The 14,414-nt window shown below is 49.3% G+C and overlaps 1 protein-coding gene across 1 annotated transcript in view; it reads left to right on the top strand.

Annotated features, from left to right (window-relative positions):
- The window catches only part of LOC144511096 (nesprin-2), a 30,742-nt gene that overhangs the window by 2,082 nt on the left and 14,246 nt on the right, over window positions 1–14,414 (top strand). Inside the window, exons 2-6 of the mRNA XM_078241074.1 lie at window positions 1,262–1,433; window positions 2,542–2,692; window positions 8,279–8,461; window positions 10,275–10,412; window positions 11,465–11,653. Of these exons, the coding sequence (XP_078097200.1) occupies window positions 1,262–1,433; window positions 2,542–2,692; window positions 8,279–8,461; window positions 10,275–10,412; window positions 11,465–11,653 (833 nt within the window). The remainder of the gene's footprint in view (window positions 1–1,261; window positions 1,434–2,541; window positions 2,693–8,278; window positions 8,462–10,274; window positions 10,413–11,464; window positions 11,654–14,414) is intronic.

Here is a 14,414-nt window from a genome sequence, read left to right as displayed (position 1 = left end):
GCTCAGAGGTTGGGAACCTAATTTAAATAAATTATAATACTATCATTAATATGTGTCTTCACTATCATTTCTTAATCCCCAACCCCCCCCCCCCTCCTCCCCAGGTAACATTGGGGTCATGTTGATGAGGTTAGCAACAAGGAAAAGGGAACTCACTGGGGGTGCACAGGTAAGTACAGACCCCTTGTGCCTCAGACACCCCCCCCCCCTCCGCCCCTCAGGAAGAAGGGGGGCATGGTTAGACTACCCTTGGGCATTGGTGCCAGAAGACCCTCCTGAGGGGTGGGGAGGAATGACATGTGAGCATGGGTTGGGGGAGGGAAGGAAGGTGTCACCATGTGCCCCGATCTTGGGATCCTCCACATTGCTGGTTATTTCTGACCCCAGCATACCTCTTGATCTCTTTTTTTTCTTTGTCACCTATGGGACACGGGCGTCGCTGGCTGGGCCAGCATTTATTGCCCATCCCTAGTTGCCTGAGGGCAGTTGAGTCTCAACCACATTGCTGTGGCTCTGGAGTCACATGTAGGCCAGACCGGGTAAGGATGGCAGATTTCCTTCACTAAAGGACATTAGTGAACCAGATGGGTGTTTTTGAAATGGTTTCATGGTCATCAGCAGATTCTTAATTTTTTTAATGAATTCAAATTCCACCATCTGTCGTGATGGGATTCGAACCCAGGTCCCTGAGTTTCTGGATTAATAGTCTAGTGATAAGAAGGTTAAGAGGTGACTTAATAGAGGCTTACAAGATGATCAGAGGATTAGATAGGGTGAATAGTGAGAGCCTTTTTCCTCGGATGGTGATGGCTAACACGAGGGGACATAGCTTTAAATTGAGGGGTGAGAGATATAGGACAGATGTTAGAGGTAGGTTCTTCACTCAGAGTATTAAGGGCGTGGAATGCCCTGCCTGCAGCAGTAGTGGACTCGCCAACATTAAGAGCATTCAAATGGTTATTGGATGAACATATGGATGATATTGGAATAGTGTGGGTTAGATGGGCTTTAGATTGGTTTCACTGGTCAGCGCAACATTGAGGGCCGAAGGGCCTGTACTGCGCTGTAGTGTTCTATAATACGACTGGGTTCGTATTTCCTTTTAAATAAAGGTTAGTTTTCTTTTGCTTTCCTGAGCCAATAGTTTTAATGAGGAGGCAGCAAACCGGTTTTTGGATTCTAATTGTACTTCCACCGCATGTTTACTGTTCCCAGGGATGATGTTTTAGTTAATAACAGCCCTGCTATTCTTTAATTCCAGCGTGTGTAGTGGAGATGCACGCAGAGGAGTGTCTGTCCTTGGGGCTTGTCGACAGCCCTCTATCAGACTGCTGGATTACAGAAACTGAGCGAAGCAACCATCACCATGTGTCTGCAGCCAGACATTCCAACAAGTCCAACGTCTCTGCAGCGTCCATTGAGAGCCGCATCAAGTGAGTATCACGGGCGCGGGTGACTGTGAACACCCCTCCCCCACCCCCCCTTCCCTTCCCCTCCCCCACCTCCCCATCCCCCTCCCATCCCCCTCCCCTCCCCATCCCCCTCCCCATCCCCCTCCCCTCCCCTCCCCTCCCCTCCCCTCCCCTATGGATATTGGCCACTCTGGCACAAGAGCACCTGCTGCATAATCCATGGGCTCAGTGCACTATGGGCACTAGTCACACTCTGCCCATGGGTATTGGTTATCCTCACGTGCTGGCACCAGCCTGACCTGATGTTTTGCCAATATTGTGATTAATGCACTGCTGCTAGTCCTTTATTGCCCATCCCTAACAGAGGGCAGTTGAGAGTCAACCACATTGTTGTGGCTCTGGAGTCACATGTAGGCCAGACCGGGTAAAGACGGCAGATTTCCTTCCCTAAAGTGAACGAGATAGGTTTTTTTGACACTGGTTTCATTCCAGGTTTTTATTGAATTCAAATTTCACCATCTGCTGTGGCAGGATTTGAACCCTGGTTCTCTAGATTTCTAATAGTCATGGGATGTGGGCGTCGCTGGCTGGGCCAACATTTATTGCCCATCCCTAATTGCCCTTGTACCAAGTGTCTTGCTGGGCCATTTCAGAGGGCAGTTGAGAGTCAACCACATTGCTGTGGCTCTGGGGTCACATGTAGGCCAGACCGGGTAAGGATGGCCAACTTCCTTCCCTAAAGTGAACTAGATAAGTTTTTTTGACACTGGTTTCATGGTTGTCATTAGACTCTTTAATTGCAGGTTGTTGTTATTCAAATTTCACCATCTGCCGTGGCAGGATTTGAAACCAAGTTCCCAGAGTATCACCCTGGTTCTCTAGATAACTGACAATACCACTACACCACTGCCTCCCCTCCACTCCAGTCTCCTGTCCATCCCTGGTCAGTGTCAGTTCCCCAGTGTCCGGGCGTTAGCACAGTGGTGAGCCCACATTCTTCACTTGATGTGGAGGGAGCTTTGACATTTTCTCATGTTCTGACTCTGTTGGGAAGTTTCCACCGTGGCCCGCAGAGATCTGGGGTTTAACAGAGCGGTTCCCACTCACCATGACCTGTGTCTCCCTCCAGGATGGAGCAGTCCTGGCAGTTGTGGCGGGAATTCCTGGAAGATTATTCCCGGTTCAAAGACTGGATACAGCAGGCTGAAGCCATCGCCAAGGAACCTCGCTCCTCGCTGGCTCTGTACACCGAAATGAAGGCAGAGCTGCAGAGATTCGAGGTAAGAAAATTGCTGGAACTCAGCCCAGGAAAGGCTGTTTGGCTCATCAATCCTACTCCATCTAGAATCCACAAGGTTTACCATGAAAGTGGACTCCCACATTCCCTATTGTTCTTGCAAGAAGATTCCAATCAGAACATCTCTGGAATAGTTCAAAGAAAATTACAGCACAGGAACAGGCCCATCGGCCCTCCAAGCCTGCACTAACCGTGCTGCCTGACTGAACTAAAACCCCCTACCCTTCCCTCTATTCCCATCCTAGTCATGTATTTGTCCAGACGCCCCTTAAAAGTCACTATCATATCTGCTTCCACCACCTCCCTCAGCAGCGAGTCCCAGGCACGCACCACCCTCTATGAAAAAAAAAACTTGCCTCATACATCTCTTTTAAACCTTGCCCCTTGTACGTTAAACCTGTGCCCCCTAGTAATTGACTCTTCCACCCTGGGAAAAAGCTTCTGACTATCCACTCTGTCTGTGCCCCTCATTAATCTTGTAGACCTCAACCTCCGACGTTCCAGTGAGAACAAACCAAGTTTCTCCAACCTCTCCTCATAGCTAATGCCCTCCATACCAGGCAACATCCTGGTAAATCTTTTTTTGTACCCTCTCCAAAGCCTCCACATCCTTTGGCGGTTTCTATCTGACCTCTGTTTCCTAGGACATTGACCCAACTCCGGTTTAGGTGAAAGCGTTTTCTCCTTTCTCGGAGATTGTCCTGTAGGAATTTATTTTTGTTTAATCTGCAAATTTAGGAGGCCATTCAGCCCCTCTAGCCTGTCCCAATATTGAATTAGATCAACCTGGGTGAGTGACGGGTTCTCCTTCATCTCAGAGGGCCGCAAGATTGAAATTGGGCTTCTTCACTAACCATGGGCCCATGAATAAGATTAAATACATTTAATACACGCCGAATATTCCATACTGGGTTATAGAAAATGCTTCATCATTTGTGCATTAATAGAACTCTCAACTTCAATTGGAATGAAGGAAAGAAATATTGATACTTTGGACACAGACTGTGAGCCGTACGCTCCCTCTATGTTGTGAGCAATCAGCGCACACCTCACTTCACTCGCTCTTTATGTCCGAATCGTGTCAGTCACCAGTAGGGAAGTAACTATGGAGACGGAAATCAGCAGAACGTGGCAACCCTGCATGTGGTCAACAAAATGTCTGCTTGGGCCCCACTCCGAACCCAGATGGGCTGCATGTGGCCCCCAGACTGTCCATCCACTGAATTAGATCATAACTGCTAATTAACTACCCTTTTAATTCAATCACCTCGGTTCTATAAATCCTTAATCTCCTCTCAGCAAGAAATTGCAGTTCTCAAACTTTCAATGTTCTCCCCACACCCCAGCAACACTCTCGAGCCTTTCAGTGGAACAGATTGCCACATTTCAAATCCCATGTGTTTCCTGCCATCACCATGAATGGCCTGGCTCTAATTCTGTCCCCCCATCCTCCCACCGACCAGTGAAATAGTTGGGGGGGGGGGGGGGGCCTGGCAGGAAAGTGGGACGCGGAGAACCCTCCTGGTAGTTCAGCCCATGTAATGGGAGGCTTTAGAGGGAATCCTGCAGTGCGTGATAGCACAGCTGCCAATGGTGGAGGTTGTTTAATAAGAACTAGATAGGCTGAGAACTATAGGCCTGTTAGTTTAACATCTGTTATTGGCAAGACGCTGGAGTTAATCGGGGGAAATGGCTAATCATTTAGGAAAGCTGAATATAATCAAACCTAGTCAACATGGTTTTATGAAAGATAAATCATGTTTGACAAATTTCCTCCAATTCTTTGAGGATGTAACAGAGAGTAGATAGAGGGGAATCTGTAGACATGGTATATTTAGATTGTGCACCAACCTCTTGTCAAATGTCTTTTGGCAAAGTAAAAGCCCATGGAAATGGAGGAAGTGCGTTAACATGGATTGAAAACGGGCTGTCAGATAGAAACCCGAGTTGGAATAAATGGGTCCTTTTCAGAGTGGAAAGATGTAACTAGTGGAGTACCGCAGGGCCCACAGTTGTTCACTATTGACATGAATGATCTGGAGGAAGTAACAGAATGTAACGTTTCCAAATTTGCCGATGATACGAAGACAGGTGGAAGGGCAGGTTGTGATGAGGGATTTGTGATTCTGCAACGGGATATGGACCGATTGGGTGACTGGGCGAAAACCCGGCAACTGGAGTTTAATGTGGGGGAAGTGTGAGGTCCCGCACTTCGATAGCCGGAATCAAAAGGCAGGTGATCTAAATGGAGAGAGACTGCAGGTGAGTGAAATGCAGAGGGATCTGGATGTTCTAGTGTATGAATCAAAGCTAGCAGGCTGGTCCAACAAGTCGTTAAGAAGGCAAATGGTATTTTAGTCTTTATTGCAGAGGGGTTGGAGTTTAAAAACAGGGAGGTTTTGTTGCAGTTGTACAGGGTGTTGGTGAGGCCTCTCCTGGAATACTGCGTACAGTTTTGTTCGCCTTGCCTTAAAGAAAGGAGATTGGAGGCAGTCCAAAGGAGATTCACCAGGCAAATTCCTGGGATGAGAGGGTTGTCCTATCAAGAGAGACTAAAGGTCTGTATTCCTTGGAGTTGAGTGAGGGGTGATTATTCAAACATGTAAGATCCCGAGGGGGTTTGACAGGGTAGATGGGGAGATGGTTTCGTTAGTGGGAGAGTCTGGAACAAGGGGACAGAGCTACAAGATAAAGGGCCGGTCAGTTAAAGCTGAGGTGTGCAGAAACTTCATCTCGCAGAGGGTGGTGAATCCCTGCAATTCTCTGCCCCAAAGGATGCTGGAGGCTGGATTATTAGAAGTATTTAAAGTGGAGGTGGATAAATATTCGATAGATCGAGGAATTGAGGGCTATGAGGAAATGTTGCAGAAAAGGAGCTGAGGCCGACATAGATCAGCCATGATTGTATTGAATGGCAGGGAAGGCTTGAAGGGCCAAATGGCCTCCTCCTGCTTCCAGTTGTGTTCATGTGAATGTAGTACAGAACCAAATGTTTACTGTCAAGAGAGTCTGATGCTGGAGAAAATCATATCCCTACAGTGCAGAAAGAGACCATCCTGCCCATCGAATCTGCACTGCCAACAATCCTACCCAAACCCTATCCCTGGAATGCTATGTATTTGTGCTGCTAATCCCCCTGACACTAATGGTCAATTTAGCATGGCTAATCCACCTAACCTGCACATCTTTGGACTGTGGGAGGAAACTGGAGCACCCGGAGGAAACCCACTCAGACACGGGGAGAATGTGCAAACTCCACACAGTCACCTGGATCCCTGGCGCTAAGAGGCAGCAGTGCTAACCACTGTGGCACCCCATGGTTGAGTGGGTGAAGTTTGCAAAGATTGAGTGAGGCATGTATAAAGATTGAGTTTAATGGTTTGGGAATGGGAAGGTGTTGTAGGTTCAGTGGAGGGGAGGGGTACAGGCAGCAGTGCTGTGCATGGCTTGGGAAGCATGGAGGATGACCAAGGCAATGTGGCAGGGATTTGAGCAAAGTATGGACGGGGGTGGTTGTTAATGATGGATAGTGAGGGAGGGCCGGGGGGGGGTCATCTCTCCAGCCTGTCCATATCATCCTGTAATCTAAGACCCTGCTATTTTCCACACCAGTAATTTGTCGTCTCTTGAACTTGCTGATCATACCCCCAGATTCACACCTAGATCATTAATGTGTATGACCAAACGAGGGACCCAGCACCATTTCTTACGGTACACCACTGGACATGGGCTTCCAGTCACAAAAACAACCTTCGACCTCCTGCCACTAAGCAAATTTTGGATCCAGATCACCCTGGATCCCATGGGCTCTTGTCATCTTGACCAGTTCTACCCCCCCCCCTCCCCTCCCCCCCCCCCCCACACACACACACCCCCCCCCCCCCCCCCCCCACCCCCAGACCTTGTCAAAAGCTGTACTGAAGTCCATGTAGACTGCATCAACTACACTGCCCTCATCCACACACCTAGTCACCCCCTCAAATGTTTCCTTGTGACATGCTGGAGTTGATTTTTGGGAAACTTTTTAATTTGCTTCTATGTTCTGATAGGTTATTGCGGGGGGGGGGGGGGGGGTGGGGGCGGGGGCGGGGAAAGAAGGGGAGAAGGGGGAGGAAGGTAGCCAGGCCAGTGTAGTAAGAGATCATACCCAGTTTGGCCCTGATCTTGACTGAACAGGCTGAGGGCCGAAGGGACCTACTCGGAAGTCCTTTGTTCCCCTCAATGTTCACAACATCATTCCCCCCACACAGCTCCCTCTCCACCCCCAACCCCTCACATGGTTGCCTCTGCTGTCTGGCCCCTATTGACATGTGATTGATCAGTATAGGCTGTCATGTCTGGTTCAATGTTCCTTGTCTTGTTCAGACTGAGCTATGGGGGAAATCCTGCGTCCTTTTCGTTGACGCACTCTCTCGCTCCTTTCCTCCATTACAGATCAGGTTCCGGTTCCTCAGCTATTTCCTTATTTGGCAGGCCAGTTCTGTTGCCACACTTCTAGCTCATTGGTCAGATGTGCTGGCTCCATTTGGGGAGTTGAACTTTCACCTTTAGCCCAAGACTTTCATGTCAAAAGACTACTTTGGGGCCTATTGCCATTCCTGCTGGTTAGCCTTCACTCCCCTTTGGTAGGCCCCAAGCCCTGAAAAGCAGCCTGAGCTTCCAAGCCCCAATCCCTGATCTCCCCCTGCTCTCCACCCCCCCACCCCCACTCCATTCCCAGTCTGATTCCCGAAACCTCAAACCTGGAATTGGGGATTATCAGATGTTGTTCCTGGAGATTTTATTACATCACTGGCCCCCCACCCCCACAGCCATTAGTAAGCCAACACATCCATCCTTGTGACATACAATCTTACCCACAGAGTTAACATCACCCAATTGGATGCTGCTCAACTGGCAGCCAAATAGAAACATAGAAACCCTACAGTACAGAAAGAGGCCATTCGGCCCATCGAGTCTGCACCGACCACAATCCCACCCAGGCCCTACCCCCATATCCCTACATATTTACCCACTAATCCCTCTAACCTACACATCTCAGGACACTAAGGGCAATTTTTAGCATGGCCAATCAACCTAACCCACACATCTTTGGACTGTGGGAGGAAACCGGAGCACCTGGAGGAAACCCACGCAGACACGAGGAGAATGTGCAAACTCCACACAGACAGTGACCCGAGACGGGAATCGAATCCAGGCCCCTGGAGCTGTGAAGCAGCAGTGCTAATCACTGCTGCCGTGCCGCCCTATCGAACCCAGGTCCTTTGGATGAGATTCTCCAGCCTCCCCTCTGTTTTTCTCTGTGGTGGGAGCCAGTGCACTGTTTCCTGGGGAAACTCTAAAGAGAAATGAAGAAAATATTTTGTTAAATCTGCTTTGTAACGTCCTGATTTTTCTCCAGGGTTACACTCAGCAGTGTCCTGGAGATTGGTCTTCATTCCCTGGTAACCCTACTCAAAAACCAGAAGCTCTGTAGGCCCAAATCCTCCAAGCCGATCCCTGATCATACAAGGCTGAGGAGAAGTAGGGATCAGGCCGGGAATAATGCTTTTATTTTTCATTGGAAAAGTGCCTCCGGAAGCGAACAGAAGAGCAGGCGATCCGACTGGAATCTATAAACAGACGTTACAGGCGACTGGCCAAGGAGCAGGGACTAGGATTGGGCACCCAGCTGAAAGGAATGATGCATGATGGGAACCAGAGGTGGGACAATCTGCAGAGGAGAGTTGGCATCATCTGCAAAAGGCTGAAGGTATTTGACCCCCTTGATGTGTTTAGTCAAGAGTGCAGCATTAGACATGTCTGCTGCTTGAAATACTTCCCCCAGCAGTCCCTATTTCAGTTAGTGTTATCTATATTTGCTGCAAACTATTTTAGGATCGCGACTAAATGTAGCGAGCAGCATACTGGCCACATGATGGTGAAGCCTTGCTGGCCAATGCCAGGACCTTGGCATTGTTAGTGCCACGTTTGAACCATCTGAGTGAATTGGCCACCTCCATTCCACAGCTGTCACAGTGGGATTTGAACTCCCTATCTCTGGAGCTGCAATTTTACGAGCCCAGTAACTTTGCCCCACCACCACCCCCCTCCCCATAATCACAAGTAGGCTAAGGTGGCAATGGTTAGCACTGCTGCCTCACAGCGCCAGGGACCCGGGTTCAATTCCCAGCTTGGGTCACTGTCTGTGTGGAGTCCACACGTTCTCCCTGTGTCTGCGTGGGTTTCCTCTGGGTGCTCTGGTTTCCTCCCACAGTCTGAAAGATGTGCTGGTTAGGTGGATTGGCCGTGCTAAATTGCCCCTTAGGCCCCCAGACACTAACTAGGATAAATACATGGGGTTATGGGGATAGGGTGGGATTGTGGACAGTGCAGATTTGATGGGCTGAATGGCCTCCCTCTGCACTAAGGATTCTATAACACTGCAATGAAGTTACTGTGAAAATCCCATAGTTGCCATACCCTGTTCAGGTACACTGAGGGAGAATTTAGCATGGCCAATGCATCTAACCAGCACACCTTTCGGACTGTGGTGGGGGGAAACTGGAAGAAACCCAGGGAGAACATGCAGACTCCACACTGATGGTGCCCAATACATGTTCCTGGCCACTGTGCCACCATCAGTGTCTTATCATACAGCTCAGAAAAAGCCCTTTGGCCCATTGAGTTGGCACCAACAATAACTGCCACGAAAGTCGCGCTAATTCCATTTTCCTTTTCCTTTCCCATCTCCTTGAATAGAGGATTCTCGGGAACCAATAAAGCAAATTTAACTGAAAAATTAAATATTTAATGATTTGAAGTAATTTCTCCCAATTGATCTCGCCAAACTAAATTAATGATATTTTGAGGCCGTGTGCCAATGAACTTCAACCCCTGAGGTGCCCACCAGTCACAGGGGGCCTCGAGTATTTCGGTGGTCACCGTGCGTTCCCCCTCTGCGGACACGGGCCTGAACACAGCGGCAGAATAGGGACAGACGCCCCTCGCCATCGGCTGTCCAGACAGTCTGGAGGGGGATGTGCAGCAGCAGCCCATACAGCGCACACCACCTCCACTCAGTGAAGAAGGAACCTCCTCACACTGTGGCTCCTGAGGGAGGGGTGGGGTCGGGGCCTACAGCATGCTTGAGCTGCCTCTACACCACAGGTACAGCTGGCACTGGGCTTTGGGGCAATGGATGGCATTGTCCACCAGCTGGACATTGACTGCTGCATGAAGCTCCAGTGGCATCATCCAGCCCCCTGACTCTGGTCGCACCCAGCAGCCCTCATTCTGCAAATCCTAACAATATCATTAACATACTGTTGCTATTTATGCTTGGCATTGCTGTGGGGGCGCGAGAGGGATATACTGTGCATGTGGGGGGGGGCTGGTGTGGGGGTGGGGACAGGGATATACTGTGCACGGGATGGGGGCTGCTGTGGGAGTGCGAGGGGGATATACTGTGCATGTTGGGGGGGTGGGACAGGGGTATGTGTGCATGTGGCAGGGTGGGGGAGCTGCTGTGTGCTGTTCACCGATTTTCTGATCTCGGGTGACGATTAGTTGTGTCTTGTTCTCAGTATTTTGTGAGTCAGAGAGAGGAATTTGAGGCAGCGAGGGAGAATCTGTGGCTGCAACTCATGGAGTTGGACCTTCAACGCAACAAACTGGAATATCTCTCGCCAGGCGAGGTGACGGAGAAGCTCAACCAACAACAGGTACCGGGATCAAATCCTGACGCCCCACCTCCCCAGGGTGGGGAGGGAACACTCACCCAATGGGAGAGCAATTTTTGAAGGACTATTTATCTTTTTTAATGGGACATGGGTGTCGCTGGTCGGCCAGCATTTATTGTCCATCCCTAGTTGCCCGAGGGCAGTTGAGAGTCAACCACATTGCTGTGACTCTGGAGTCACTTGTAGGCCAGACCGGGTAAGGATGGCAGATTTCCTTCCCTAAAGGACATTCGTGAACCAGATGGGTTTTTCTGACGGTCTATGATCCAAGACTAGTTTTTAATTCCATATTTACAGCCATGGTTAGCACTGCTACCTCACAGTGCCAGGGACCCAGGTTTGATTCTGGCCTCAGGGTCACTATCTGTGTGGAGTTTGTACGTTCTCCACATGTCTTCTTGAGTTTCCTCCGGGTGCTCCGGTTTCCCCTCAGTCTGAAAGATGTGTGGGTTAGGTGGATTGACCGTGCTAAATTGCCCCTTAGTGTCAGGGCCATTAGCAAGGGTAAATGCATGGGGTTACAGGGATGTGGCTTGGGTGGGATTGTGGTCAGTGCAGACTTGATGGGCTGAATGGCTGCCTCCTGTACTGTCGGGATTCTATGTCCCTAAGTAGGCTTACATTAACACTGCAATGGAATTGCTGTGAAAATCCTCTAGTTGCCACACTCCAGGGCCTGTTCGGGTACACTGAGGGAGAATTTAGCACGGCCAATGCACCTAACCAGCACGTCTTTTGGACTGTGGGAGGAAACCCACACAGATACGGGGAGAGCCTGCAGACTCTGCATGGACAGTGACCCAAGCTGGGAATTGAACCCGGGTCCCTGGCGCTGTGAGGCAGCAGCGCTAACCCACTGTCCCCTATATAGCCCCATAATTGAAATTTGAAGTGATTCAGATGGAACTATTTGCACAAGGGTTTTTTTGAGTCCACTCTGTGTTGATGTCCCGGGCATCCTGGGTGTGGGGTGGGGATATACCCAGCTCCACCTTCCCTCCTTCACACTTTTTCTCCTGTCGCCTCCCTCGCAGGTCTTCCAGGAAACGATCAGCTGCATCTCGGAGAAGATGGATGAGTTGCTGATGGCGGCGTTGAACCTGCTCCAGAAGAGCGAGCCCCAGGATGCTGTGACCATCGAGGAAGAGGTTTGGGAACTCCTGCAGTTCCAGCTGGAAGTGTTTGGACAGGTAGCTGGTCTCTACAAGAGCAGCACAGAGCAGGTGAGGAGCCACCAGGTTTGCTCCAATCCCAGGATCCTTCAGAACTTGATGGGCCGAAGCTTGAGTCTGGACCATAAATCCTCCATTTTCCTGTGTTTCTTTGTGCTTTTTTTCCCACAGTCACTTTCTTTCTTTCTGTCTCAAACAAGAACACAAAATAGGAGGGGCTGTAGGCCCCCCCACTCACTCACTCCTTCCACCCCAAATCTTTATCAACTGCTGTTTCTAACTCTGCTTCAACCAGTCCTGTTCCTGCGATTTTTGGGGTCCTCTTTCCCCTCTTGGCAGCAACTTCAGCAATGATTATTCACACAACAGGGTGATGGTGCAAGACACAAGGAAGGAGGTGGTAATGTGCCAAAGTAAAGGAACAAGAGTTGGGCCTAGAAGAGGTGTGAATGGCAGCAGCAGTTGACAATCTGAAATTGTCCAACTTGAAATCTGAAGTGCCTAATTGGAAGCTTGCATTGAGTTTCAATAGGACAGGGGGTTTTAGTTCAGTCGGGCAGCGTGGTCGGTGTAGGCTTGGGAGGGCTGAAGGGCCTGTTCCTGTGCTGTAATTTTCTTTGTTCTTTGAGTAGGAGGCCAATCAGAATGGGAGTGGGACAGAGAATTAAGGTGACAGGTGACCAGAGCTCCGTCATGGCTGGAGATGGAGATGGTTCCACAAAATGGCCACCCAATCTGCTCCCCATTGCCGAGGAGACAGCATTGTGAACAACACTAAATAGTCTACCAAATTCAGAATACAAATAGACTGATCACCCACAAGGACTGTGGGGGACCCTGGACAGGGAGGAAGGAAGAAATTTGAAGGGGCGAATGTTGCACCTTCTGCGCTTGCGTTGGGAAGGGGTCTTGGGGTTTGTCAAGAGCGCGACAGACAGGTTGGTAAAATGGCTGGATTCGTGGCAGTTTTAAAGTTGGTGCCAAGTGTGAAGTGATGCAATCTTATAGAAAGAATGTAGAGTGGCAACATAACCACATCGTTCAGAGACCTGGGAATGTCCAAACCAAACCCTCAAGAGGTGGCAGGGCAAGTTCCACTACTCCTTTGTGATTAAAAAGCTGAATTCCTGCGGGTTGTTGGGAGAGGCAAAGAGCACGGAAACGAGAAAGTTGTGGCGACAGGTTGGAGCCCACCTGGAGAATTGTGTGCAATTCCGTGTACTGCAATTTAGGAAGGACTTTGAGAGTGAAATCACAAGCTGCAAGTTGAACCTCCGTCAGGGAAAGCTGTGTGGCAAGTAACAGACTTTCATTAAAGTTAGAATCCCTACAGTGCAGAAGGAGGCCATTCAGCCCATCAAGTCTGCACTGACCCACCCAGGCCCTATTCCTGTAACCTCACATATTTACCCTGCTAATCCCTTGACACTAAGGGGCCATTTAGCATAGCCAATCAACCTGACCTGCACGTCTTTGGACTGTGGGAGGAAACCCATGCACACACGGGGAGAATGTGCAAACTCCACACAGACAGTGACCCAAGCCAGGCGTTGAACTTGGCACTGAGGCAGCAGTGCTAACCACTGCCACCCTTAAGCCCAGATAAAAGTCTAACTGTGCAGCTGTAGTTCATGCCTGCCCATTAGAAAAAGGAACAATGGAAAGGGAGGTTGAGATACCATTGGTTAGAGACATAGCCATCATTTCTTGATGATATAACATGCACAAGTTTTAATTGGACACGAACCTTATGTATGCCTTAACTATGATTGGATAGAGAACTCCTCCTATATGTCTATTGGTATATGCTAATTACTTGTAATCACAGCTGAGACTGTAATTACCTTTTTTTCCTGAATTATGCACTCGATGCTCTGGACATTCAGGGTCCTGTAGCTATAATAAAGTTCCTAAAACCACTCTGTTGCTTTGTTTTAGCTACTTGAGGGGACGATGGTTTTAAATGCAACAAGAAAACCATAACAGGCCCCTAACGGGTGTTAAGGCCTTGGAGACGGGAACAAAAGAGATTTCTGAGAATAATGGAAGAAATACAATCCCTCCCTTCTCCAAGCTGCCCACAGCTTATGACATGCCAACCCCTCCAATGTTGTCCAGGTTGGTGGGACAACTCACCTGGTCCAGCTCTCTAATCATGATCAGAACATCGCAGAATTGTTACGGAGCGGAGGGAGGCCTTTTGGCTCACAGCACAAGGGACCTGAGTTTGTTTCTGGACTTGGGTGAGTGTGCGCAGTCTGCACGTTCTCCCCGTTTCTGTGTGGGTTCCCTCCGGGTGCTCCGGTTTCCTCCCTCACCAAAGATGTGCAGATTAGATGGCTTGATCATGGTAAATTGCCCCTTGGTGCAGGGAATAGGGGCTGGGTAAGATGTGTTGGAGGTTTGGTGCTGACTCACTGGGCTAAATAGCCTCCTTCTGCACTGTAGGGATTCTGATTTGATGAAGGTATTGTATCCAACAAGATGGTATAATTTCAGGCCTGATGTTTAACCTACTGTAGTTTTGCTTAGCTTGTATTGATACAAGCTCTAATTGTGGGATCGTGGTCGGTGCAGACTCGATGGGCCGAATGGCCTCTTTCTGTACTGTAGGGTTTCTATGATTTCTATGATACCAGTGTCATAGTCGAAACCATAGAATATCATTTATTAATTGAGTATGGCCTCTCACTATCTTCACATTCTTGAGGGTAGAGTTTGTGGGTTTTAAAGGAGCCTTGGTGAGTTGCTGCAGTGCATCTTGTGTACACGGCTATCACTCAGTGGTGGATGGAATGAATGTTTGTGGATG

Source organism: Mustelus asterias, chromosome 24 (assembly GCF_964213995.1).
Source record: "Mustelus asterias chromosome 24, sMusAst1.hap1.1, whole genome shotgun sequence".
In the NCBI taxonomy this organism is placed as follows: domain Eukaryota; kingdom Metazoa; phylum Chordata; class Chondrichthyes; order Carcharhiniformes; family Triakidae; genus Mustelus; species Mustelus asterias.
Note: the sequence above shows the minus strand (reverse complement) of the source record. Positions and strands in the feature narration are given on the sequence as shown.